The 11839-nt window shown below is 38.4% G+C and overlaps 1 protein-coding gene across 1 annotated transcript; it reads right to left on the bottom strand.

Moving 5' to 3' along the window:
* Positions 1-789: 789 nt before the first annotated feature.
* Positions 790-11406, bottom strand: LOC103721595 (ATP-citrate synthase alpha chain protein 2-like). Its single transcript, XM_039119732.1, has 11 exons — positions 10856-11406; positions 10164-10340; positions 9825-10067; positions 9560-9611; positions 9156-9270; positions 8987-9068; positions 2022-2117; positions 1720-1821; positions 1495-1611; positions 1297-1413; positions 790-1085 (listed from the first exon to the last, which is right to left on the bottom strand). Exons 1-11 carry the CDS (start codon positions 10952-10954, stop codon positions 1014-1016), a joined length of 1272 nt encoding a protein of 423 aa, XP_038975660.1. The 5' UTR covers positions 10955-11406; the 3' UTR covers positions 790-1013.
* Between the last annotated feature and the right edge of the window lie 433 nt (positions 11407-11839).

The raw sequence follows: 11839 nt of genomic DNA on the forward strand, positions 1-11839 counted from the left end.
CAATGATATTAAGAAAGATTATTGCAGGGTTCATTCCTAGATGGACATTCAGTATTTGCATAACATTTGTCCATTTCAAATAAAGGCAACAGACAATCAGCATAAGCAAACAAACCACCTGGTCATCCACCTGGTTTCCATCTCAGCAAGTCATTCTGCTACGATTGCATGGTCACATGATAGTTACATACTCTGCAGAACACCGATAAGAACTTGGAATGTAATGCTCAATTAAACAAGACATATCTATGTGAACCCTGAAAAACAATATTATTTCATCCTCTTCTTCTTTCTTAATGTGTCTGTATAATTTCAAAGGGCCAGGTTGGATCTTGCACAGTTTCAGCCACAGGTTAAACCTTTCAGCATAAGGCTAGCCCTGCCTCAAGCTCAGCCGAGGAAACTATGCCAAGGACCGACTCGACATAAGTCCTGTTGTCTTCTCCATCTACCAGAGTCCTTACTCTCGCAGGGCAAGGCCTAAGCCAGAACTGAACATATTTCAGCAGAGCCAATCCAGACATAAAGCAGGAGGTCATGCTGATAATATGACCAGACTTCTTGAAAGTTTCATCTCGATGGAGTTAAAAACCATGGTAAAGTAACATGTGACAGTGTGCATTAAAATGACCCCACTCAAAGGTAAAACTATATTCACCAACTACCATATATGATTCTCAGATTCAGAAAATTAAGTTCATTCAACACATCTACCAGGCATGTAAGCTAGTAACATGAAAAAGAATGCCCTGCAAACTTTCCACACATCAAGCTCAAAATCACTGGAAATTCAAGCTGGAACAGAAAATTTCTATTAGAACAAAACTACATTGACTCAGCACAAGTTGCACTGCAGAAATTCGAGAAGGCAACCAAATTGTGGATAGTATTGACTCATTAATTCTCTATAAATGTTCTCTTTTTATCATCCACTCTGGATAAATCACTGAATTCTGATTTTTGCTTGACAAAAAATAGATGGAGAAACACAAAAGGAGAAAATGAAATCAAAATTATGCAGCAGACATGATGCAATCAATAGCTTGCTTGCAAATTCCAGTCATCGTTGCCTCTGGCCCATACACCTACAATAAATCATCATGCATCATTTTCAGGTAAGTATCCATTAGAACCCTTGAAAGTTCTCCACTATGCAACTGGAATAGTTGGTAGAAGCAACAGCTGAAGAAGGGTATAAAACTTGTTCAAGTTGTACCCCGCAAGGCAAGAATTGGTGAATGACCAAATAAAATTTCATGTTTAATAAAGGAACAGGAACTGAGTGCAGATTATTACCTTAATAGGAATGCCCAACTCCTCACCCAGAGCCCGCATTTTGGCCAGACCTGTTTGATAATTAGGGCCACCTCTTCGGACATAAATGTGCATCCTGGCAGCCTTTAGCTTGGATTCCTGCAAGAAAATGTGAGAATATTTGTTTTAAACTGAAAGTAGAAAAGATAAGAAATCACTGCATTAGTTGATCAACCAAACCTTCTCCCTTAGGGCACGGATAATGCCACCAAAAGTAGCAGCAACATCAGTGAAGTTAGCTATACCCCCCCCAATGAGAAGAGCCCTCTTTCGGCCATCTGGATCAGCAGTCGCAGACTACAATAGCATAAAGAAACCATAGTTATGGGTGAATAAAATGGAAGAAGTGCCTGAAGCACAAAAATGGGATGAAGACCGAAGATAATGAATTGAACAAGAACTTACATCAAGTATCACTCTAGCATACTGCAGGACCTCATCCTCATTAGGAGCACCACTGTACTCTGCATAGTTTCCAAGCTCTGATGCATAACCCAAGTCACCAACCTAATAAAGTGATAAAAAAATAAAAAGGTTAGGTTTGCTGGCAGATCTTTTGCACCAGGCCTACATTCTGTCACTTCCTATGACTCATACCCCTAAAAGCAATTTGCTGCCATGTAGGTTCAAACTGAATCTATGAAGTCCAAAGAGATCTCAAATTTTTTTTAAACCATGCAAAAGGACATGGATAAATGTAAGCTTACGGTATCAGCATATATGACACTAGCACCACCACCAGCCACCATGGTCCATATGCGTCCTTTGGGATTTAAAACAGTAAACTTCAGGGAGGCACTAGTCTGCAATGAAATAGCTTAGCATATCATATATTTGCTCTAGGCAAAGCTCAGCAAATCGCATGCATTCTCAATCGTAGAATTGTAAAAACATGCAAAAATTAGTACTCTCTCTAAATGTAGCAATTACAGCTCTAATTCATAACATCACAAGACTGTAGAACAAAATGGAAAATAGAGTAAAATAGAAGTACACTGCTATCTGTGCTGGCTGGTAAGTTGTGAATATTTCAAGGATTTCACTCGCTCTACCTAACAGTAAGCATATTGAAAATCATAAAGAACATTTATGGATCCCATTCAGGATTTTTCCTGGACAGTACTAGCTTTTTCCACAAAGTTTTTGTTAGATATTCCATCCTAATGTGCCAGATGCAAGCCACCATTAGGTAATTCAGCCAGTAGCTTAGCAATCTAAGAATTTAATAACAAGTTGCACGAATTTTGTGAGAAAAGTTTCTACAGAATATAATTGAAGCATTGGCAACCACGAGTCAGCATATGCTTTAAAGTGTGGAAACTTACATAGCACCTTATGGGGCTATTTGGTTGAGAAGTTTTATTAAAATGGGTATATGAAAAACACAAAATGAATGGGTTTTACTAAAACAATTGTTTGGTTGTTTTCATAAAATTTGTGTTGCCAAAAGAACCAAGTCATAAAACCTGAAAATAATAATAAAAAGGGAGAGAGTTTTTTTCATAAAACCTGTTTTACAGGATCATGATTTATGGATATCTATTTTAGTAAAACTCAATGGCAACCAAACACCTCCTGAAAGATTATGGAGTATTGGGAAACCCTACCGAGTCCTATCTCTGTTCATAGGGACAATGACCATGTAGCTAACAAAATTATAACAGAAGCAAAACATCCAACTGGAGGGAAAAATATATATGTCTGATGAACTCAATGGATTCGATATTGAAGTTTAAAGAGAATATCAAAACAAAAGGTATTCAACAACATAAAATCCATATGACGTGGCGATGTAGTCTCAGGACTCCATCTTATACTTAGTTTATGTTTTTTATTGTTTCTGTGTTTTCTATCCAAAGCCATGTTTAGGCTTGGCTTTTCAGTCGAGTCATGTACTAGTACTGCCAAGCAAACAGAGTCAACTTAGGTGTGAAAGGAAGCCTAACCCAACTCCAATCCACCACACTTAATTGTTTGAGCCTTAGTCTTTCTTCAATGCCCACAATCATCACTCATCTCTAGGAACGGAGGAGGATGTATGATAGTCTGGAAATAGAATTGTTGAATGTATGAAAGAAGGGAGGGAAGGAAGAGAAAAAGAAATCCTAAAAAGGTAAGTGCTACCATGGGCGAAGCCCTGAGAGATCCTTTTTTTCTTCCACTTTTATCCTGCTTCTTGACCTATTTCTTCTTGGAGCCACCTTCTTGACCCCGTCATCCTTCATCTCGATACCTTGGTGGAGCGCGGCCTAAAGATTCTCATTGGATTGGAGGGACCAAACTCGCAGAAGTAATTATCCGACTAGTTCTATCGCCATCTTTTGCCCAACCTTTGTTTCTTCGTTCATCAATCATTATCTCCACCCATTATTATTACCATTGTTGCCATCTATCACATCCTTGGAATCCGAGTTTACTGGCAGTATTTTTTTTATTGTTCTATTGCGATTATTTTCAGTTTGTTGCACAAGTTATATTTTATTGATTAGGTTTCATTAATAAGATATCTATCATGTTTTGTTTTGTATTCATATACCTTTATGATGATCTTTTGGGATGATAAGTATTTGCTGAAGTGTCTAATCAATCGCACCATAATTGATTATTATGAAATCAATCTACACTTGTAGTAATCGATTATAGGTTGCACCAAAGTGATATTAGAGCAAATAGGTCCTGCATATCTAGGAATCTTTATTATTGTGTTTGCATTATATCATTCATTTTTTCTGCACTTTAAATTCTGAGAATTAAATTTCTGCACTTCAAAACAGAAAAATATTTTTTTTGGATTAAGAAAAAACAGTAAATTATATTTTCTGCATATAAAACTACAGAAATTTTAATTTTCGGAGTTAAAAATACAGAAAAATTAGTTTCTACATTTAAAAAAAATTCTGCATTCATTTTCCGCATTTAAAAAAATAAAAAAATATTTATGCATTAAAATATTAATTTCTATATTAAAATATTCATTTTCGGTATTAAAAAATAAAAAAAATCTGAAAAATTTTTTTCTAAAAAAAAATCTGTTTCACTTCCGTAACATTAGAAGCACTTCCGAAACAGTTTTGGGTCAAATCTTAGCCTACAATCATGTCTGATAATTGTCAAGATATGTTTAGAACCCAACAACAAGCCTTTGAGCAGATCCAACGACAGGTAGAACACCTCTCCAACTTCATGACTAGACTAGAATTGAATATACCTGAGATAGTGAGACCTAGGAGAGAGAAAAACCATCAGAATGAACCAAGACGTAGAGTCAGGCCTCAAGATAAACAAAGGATCCATCAGAGGGTAGTCGAGAGTAGTGAGTCAGATGAGATAGAAAATGAATTAGATGACCGACCACCACATAGGAACAGGGAGAGACCACCACATAGAGAACCCCCTCGTGCCAGACGTTGGGATGATGGCATTAAGATTGATGTTGGAGATTTTGAGGGGCATTTCCAGCCAGATGCTTTCCTTGATTGGGTCGACAAATCGACCAATATTTTGATTAGAAGAAAATTTCTGAGGATAAAGAGGTCAAACTTATGACCCTCAAATGAAAAGGACACGCACTGGTTTGGTAGAAGCAACTCCAGGAACGAAGGGTTCAGCAAGGTAAGGATAAGATCCGTACCTCGAGTAAAATGAAGGAGAAGTTGGGGAAGCAATTTGTCCCATTGGATTATCGCCAAAACCTCTACTTGAAATTCCCAAACCTCCGTAGGACCGTGGATGAGTACACCTAGGAGTTCATGAGCTCCAAGCAAGAAACAACCTTAGGGAGGACCCATTCATGTTGCTAGTAGATATATCAATGGCTTGAGACGGGACATCCTGAACCAAGTAGAGATGTTCGATGTCTTGAGTACTGATGATGCCCATCGCCGTGCATTGAGAGTGGAAGCACAACAAATGCGAACTAGTGGTCGAAAGTGGGACTCAAACAGAAACTCCATTATCCAAGGAAAGAGTCAGTTCGGAAACAAGGTAATAAGTTCTCAGAACCCTACCAAGATCACAACTGCCCTAAAGTCCAATTTTAACAAAAACTTATGGGACAAGGGCAAAGGCGTACTGGCACCGGCACCTGATTCCACTATCATTTGCTATAAGTGCCGAAAACCCGGACATAAATCCTCTGAATGTCCCTTGAGAAAATTTCAGTCTCAGTCACACCTGATTGAGCAAGGACGCCAGGACGATTCAAATGAACCCAATCCAGAGGCAAATGAGGATAAGTCTGAACAGCGGGATGAGTCGGAGAATGACGATGTCCACATTACATGTGATGAGGTGGGCCCACTCATGGTGGTTCACCGTGTCATGGTGGCACCTAAGCAATTTGTCCAGAATAATTGGTTGAGGCGAAGTATTTTTTTGACTATAGGTACTGCAGGGGGATATAGATGTTCTATCTTGATTGATAGTGGCAGTATTGAAAACTTCGTGTCTCAACATATGGTTGATAAACTAAATATACATACACAAAAGATTAATAAACTATATAAGGTATCTTGGTTTAAGGAGAGAGTTGAGGTTCCAGTCACCCACAGATGTCTAGTAGAGTTTTCCATTGGAAAACGATACCAAGATTAGGTATGGTGTGACGTTATGCCTATAGAAGTGTGCCACGTGTTGTTAGATAGGCCTTGGCAGTACGATAGGAAGACCCAACATGACGGAAAAAAATACATATTTCTTTGTGAAAAATAAAATAAATATCACACTCTATCCACACAAAGAGTTGTATGAGTATAACACAAAAAATTCTGTGAAAGAAAAAGGCAAAGAACCTACTCAAAGGACCTTGATTCTAAATCTAAAATCTTTCAAGGATGAACTAAAAAAGGACTCGGTAGTTTGTCAGAAAAAGGAAAAGGTCCAGAATACAGGCTTGTACACCCCGTTGCCTATCCCTAGTGGCCTTTGAGAGGATGTCACCATGGACTTCATTGTAGGACTACCCATGATTGCTAGGAAGGTTGATTCGATTTTTGTTGTGGTGGACCGGTTTTCAAAATTGGCACATTTCATTCCATGTAGGAAAACATCTGATGCATCTCATATAACACATTTATTTTTTTGAACAAATTGTTAGACTGCATGGTATTCCAAGATCATTCACATCTGATAGGGACACAAAATTCACTAGTTATTTTTGAAAAACTCTTTGGAGCAAATTAAGAACAAAACTAAACTTCAGCAGTGCTTATCACCCCCAAACAGATGGTCAGAGGTAGTGAACCGTACACCTGGTAACATGCTTAGATGTTTGGTTAATAAGCGTCCTACTCAGTGAAATTTGGTTTTAACACAAGCTGAATTTGCATACAACAGTTCTATAAATTGTACTACTGGTAAGTCTCCATTTGAAATCATCTATGATTTTTCTATTCCACCCATACTCGATCGTGCTTCCATTCTCTATCATGGTCGAATAAGCGCCAAAGCAAAGGACAATATTGAGCAGGTCCGTCATATCCAATGGGAAGTTCATCAGCGCTTACTTGACTCCAGTGCCAGGTATAAGGATGATGCTGACCGTCATCACAAGGAGGTTCACTTTGCAGAGGGCGATCTAGTGATGGCCCATTTCAGGAGAGAGATTTCCATTGGACAAATACAGCAAACTCAGCCCGCAAAAGTATGGTCCATTCCACATACATCGAAAGCTGGGGAAGAACGCCTATTTATTGGAGCTTCCAAACAACGTTCAGACTTTCCCAATTTTCAACGTCGCCGACCTGTACCAGTTCCATGGAGATCCACCAGAGGTGGTTGCAGTTCCAGATCTACACAGCACCAGTTCAGAGTCCAATTTTCATGAGGATATTGAGGATATTCTTGGCGTGCGAGCAATAGACACTAGGCGTGGGCAGTACCGCAAATTCGTTGTGCGTTGGCAAGGGAGACCTATGTTAGATAGTTCATGGATCAGCGAGGACGAGTTGAGGCGCCAGAGACCTGATTTGTTGCAGCACATACAGAAGCCTACTCGTCAGGAGTTGAGTTCTTCCCAGTTGGAGGAAACTGATATAGTCTCAGAACTCCATCTTATACTTAGTTTATGTTTTTTGTTGTTTCTGTGTTTTCCATCCAAAGCCATGTTTAGGCTTGGATTTTCAGTCGAGTTATGTACTAGTACTACCAAGCAAAAAGGGTCTACCTAGGTGTAAAAGGAAGCCTAACCCAACTCCAATCCACCACACTTAATTGCTTGAGCCTTAGCCTTTCTTCAATGCCCACGGTCATCACTCATCTCTAGGAACGGAGAAGGATGTATGATAGTCTTGAAAATAGAATTGTTGAATGTATGGAAGGAGGGAAGAAAGAGAAGAAGAAATCCTAGAAAGGTGAGTGCCACCGTGGGCGAAGTCCTAAGAGACCATTTTTTCTTCTACTTTCATCCTGCTTCTTGACCTATTTCTTCTTGGAGCCACCTTCTTGACCCCGTCATCCTTCATCTCAATACCTTGGTAGAGCGTGGCCTGAAAATTCTCATTGAATTGGAGGGACCAAATTCGCAGAGGTAATTATCCAACTAGTTCTATTGTCATCTTTTGCCCAAACTTCGTTTCTTCATCCATCAATTATTATCTCCACCCATTATTATTACCATTGTTGCCATTTTTCACATTCTTGGAATCCAAGTTTACTGGCAGTATTTTTTTTATTGTTCTGTTGTGGTTATTTTCAGTTTGTTGCACTAGTTATATTTTATTAATTGGGCTTCATTAATAAGATATATATCATATTCTATTTCGTGTTTACATACCTTTATGATGATCTTTTGGGATGATGAGTATTTTCTGAAGTGTCTAATCAATCGCACCATAATTGATTATTATGAAATCAATCTACACCTGTAGTAATCGATTATAGGTTGCACCACGTGGCAAACCAAACTAGAGAATCTCACTATTTTTTCTAACAAAGTAGATATTGGAAATCTATATTGATCCCCCTGCATTAAAATTTTCACAGGCTAAAAAAAAAACTCCTACAAAGTACTTGCCATACAATATCTTAGAAAGATGAGATCCAAAAATCCCATTACCAACTAGCAAAATTCTCCATTCTATGAGAAGATATTACTCATTTATTGTTCTGGTATACACATTTACTCTCTAGTTCTATGTACCAAACAGTTAATAATAGCAAAATGCATCGGTGGTCACTACCCATAACTATAAGCCATTATGATGTACCGTAGGTCAGGGTAACACAACAATCGTGTGATGAACATTGAGAAATAGCAAGCCCAACATATAGATAGGCTAAGGCAGTAAGGCTAGTTTATTCATATCGACATATAAACTGCTTCATTAAGAAATGTTTTCTTCTAATCTAGAATTTCTTCTCCAGTTCTGCAGTTGCACTTGAGAGAGATTTTATATAGCTAATCCCCATATTTCCAAGAGTGCTCTTTCTTTCTAGCCAACAATCAAGCATTGTAGGGACCGCAATCATTTCCGACAAAAATATTGAATATAAAATCATTATTTAATTCATCATGATAATAGTAGGAAAGAAGATTTAAACTCAACTTCAGTGCGAACATTGGAAGTAACTAGCATAGCATGAGATGGTATTAGTGTAAATATTGTTACTTTTCATTTGATCAAATTATATAAACATGAATTGGTAATAAATGTAAATTAGGAAATATTGCCACCTTTTCATCAAGTTTGTGAATAAAGCTTTCTGTAGGGCTCAGGACTCTGCCAAAAGGAAGTGGAAATTCTATATTCCCCCACCTGCACATCAGCATATAAATACACACAAGATTCTCAAGTGAAACAATGTTGATAAGATGAAAATAATGTCTGTGGCATAAAACCTACTTCTTGAAGTTCTTGAAGGCAGCAGTGTCATCCAACTCTCCCCGCATATCAAAGGGGTATGGCTCCTCATTTATCAAACCAAATGGGTTCATCTCAAGAAAAGTGAAGTCCAAGTCTGTGATATATGCACTTGATCAATTCCACGCCAGAAAAAGATATATCAACAAAATGGCAGATATAATTGGGACAAATCAAAAAAGTCTCCAGATCTATGTATTCAGGAAATGAAATGGCAAAAGAAAGAAAAAGTTTACGAGATGAAACTTACTACAAAAATTTCAGTATACTGAGATTATAGACAGCCATTTACACATACGGCCATTTAAAGAAGTTTTATACAGGATTATTAAACTAATTTAACAAGTATTAGAAAAGTGGTCATGTAGATCTGTCTCCCAGCATACCTTGGAAAACAGCAAAAACCCCTCTTATGAAGTCTCCTATTTTCCCTCGTACCTGAGCCAATATTTGTGATAAGTATTATCAGCATAGTTATAACATTTTAAAGTAAGTCACCAAACTATAGCATGTAAAGTAGGAGGAAACAGATTAAACAAGATTAACCAATAGCAAAAATCATTATGTTCAGAAATCAGGTACCAAAACTAAAATTTAGTACACTGATGCGAGCAAAATGGATACGTAATATGTAGAAGAAATGCACCTCACCTCCAGGGGAAGGGTTGCAATAAGTGGAGCACATGCCTCGGACGTCATAGGCTTCTCACTAGGAAGAAAGATAGTCTTAACCTTGTCCCAGTTCTCTTCTATTTCAATTCCACCACATTCTGAGAAGCTGATGGTGAAACCAAGCCTCTCGGAGACAAACGAGAGATAGTACTCTTGGTCATGGGGAATAAATGGCTCAATTATAAATGTGGTGATCGGGGCCTTGCACCCACCAATTTCAACCTAATATGAAATTAAATTGGAATACATTTTATGCTATTAATAATCACTGACTCAGTAAATAATCAAAAACTTAAACAAGGTTAATCCCAAAATCACCTCAACTGCAAGGCGTTCCTTCACAAACAGAGCCACCTGTCCAATATCTAAGTCCAGAGCTACCAAACCACTCTTGCCTCGCTTCCCAAATAGCATGTCAGGCTTCACGACCAGTTTCATAGATGAAAGCCATGGCTCTTTTTTCACTAACTCAGTGAAGTCCGTAGATTCCGTGACCTTATTTAACCAACATAAATATATTAACAAAAGATCACCACTAATTCTAAGAATCGAAGAGCGAAAGTTAATCATCCAATCAATAACCAGGAAATTCATTCCATGCTTGAATCAGTGAGGAAAAGTAAACAGGTTCCACTTTATCATTAAATCCAAAACATTTCACGATCTAAGTCTCATAAAATGCCGCAAAGCTACCAGAATCAAATGTCAAAAACACATCCTTAGTCAGAAAACCGGGACAACAAAATGCACTTGATAATCCAATCAAAGAAATATCATATTTTTACTTTTAAAAAAAACGCATAGATTATTAGAATACAGTCTAACAGTTAAAGGTACATGAGACTAATCACAGATTTGCTCCCTTTTCCATCAAACAAGCACTCGTTTTGCTTTAAAAAAAAAAGAAAAAGAAATCTCCCATATTTCGACTGAGAGACGAATTTTTCCGCTTCTCGATCAATCACCACACGAACCACGCAGAAAACGAGATCGAGATCGGAAGAGCACACCTGGGCAGAGCAGATCTGGAGGTCGATACCGGCGATCCGCTTGAGATGCTCCTTGAGGAGCCGCTTCGAGTCGTATTCCCGGATCTTCTTTCTCGCCATCTCCTCCTCCTCCTCCTTGGATCGATTCGGAGATCGATTTCGAAAGCTCTCAAACCCTCGATTCGAGCTTCCAAGGAGTGATGGCTTCGAAAGGAGGTAGATGGAAGCCGAGAGAGAGATTTAAACGCGAGGGAGGAGGGGTGATGGGTGCGATTGTGGGTGGGGGGTAGCCGCGGCGGCCGTATAAAAGAAGCAAGCATCCCATGGAGCCTTTCTCCGAACCCAGCGACCCCCCTGGACCGCTGTTCGCCGCGCTGTCACTAAACGACGGCATTAAAATTTCATGCGGGATTAAAGATCTGCCGTCCATGTAAATTGTCTATTTTTGGGAAGATTTGCACGCCGACATGATCGTTCGCGCAAGAAGTTCATCGGGACGATTTGATGGAAGGAGGAGGAAGAAGAGGAAAAAGAGGAAAGGAGTTGATAAGTGGTTAATGCACTGCTTTTCGAATAAGCGCTTCGGACGGAAGGACTTGATGAGTAGTTAATGCACTTACTTCTTTTCGGACGAGCACTTCGGACGGATGGGACCGGAGTTATGTGGCCCCACGTGACAGAGACCGGAGTTGAAGATTAAATTATTCACAGATAGAATCTTGCAAATAGTATTGGCAAACATGTGCTCTATTTTGTCACTAATATAGGCTATATATGGCAAGGTTTTGAACAATGATGTTACAACCATTATAATAGACGTTATAATGGTTTCAGCTACCCTTTATTATGTTATATATAATACATTAGTTACAATTATAGCAATCCAATACAACATAAGTACTGAACATTATTTTTATTTGCGCTTTTCTCCAAATAAAATATTAGTTATTTCAAAATTCATTTTTTTCATCATTTTTTTCTCTCCAAAATTGACAATCATTCACA

This window comes from Phoenix dactylifera, chromosome 1 (assembly GCF_009389715.1).
Source record: "Phoenix dactylifera cultivar Barhee BC4 chromosome 1, palm_55x_up_171113_PBpolish2nd_filt_p, whole genome shotgun sequence".
NCBI classification, from domain to species: domain Eukaryota; kingdom Viridiplantae; phylum Streptophyta; class Magnoliopsida; order Arecales; family Arecaceae; genus Phoenix; species Phoenix dactylifera.

What these genes read in the sequence shown, in the direction of transcription:
- LOC103721595 (XM_039119732.1), bottom strand. Translation starts at nt 10,954, where the DNA reads ATGGCGAGAAAGAAGATCCGGGAATACGACTCGAAGCGGCTCCTCAAG. An exon ending in TTGCAACCCTTCCCCTGGAG is followed by an intron (nt 9,612 to 9,824) that starts GTGAGGTGCATT and finishes ATATTGGCTCAG; the next exon opens with GTACGAGGGAAAATAGGAGA. An exon ending in AGTTGGGCATTCCTATTAAG is followed by an intron (nt 1,086 to 1,296) that starts GTAATAATCTGC and finishes GATTTATTGTAG; the next exon opens with GTGTATGGGCCAGAGGCAAC.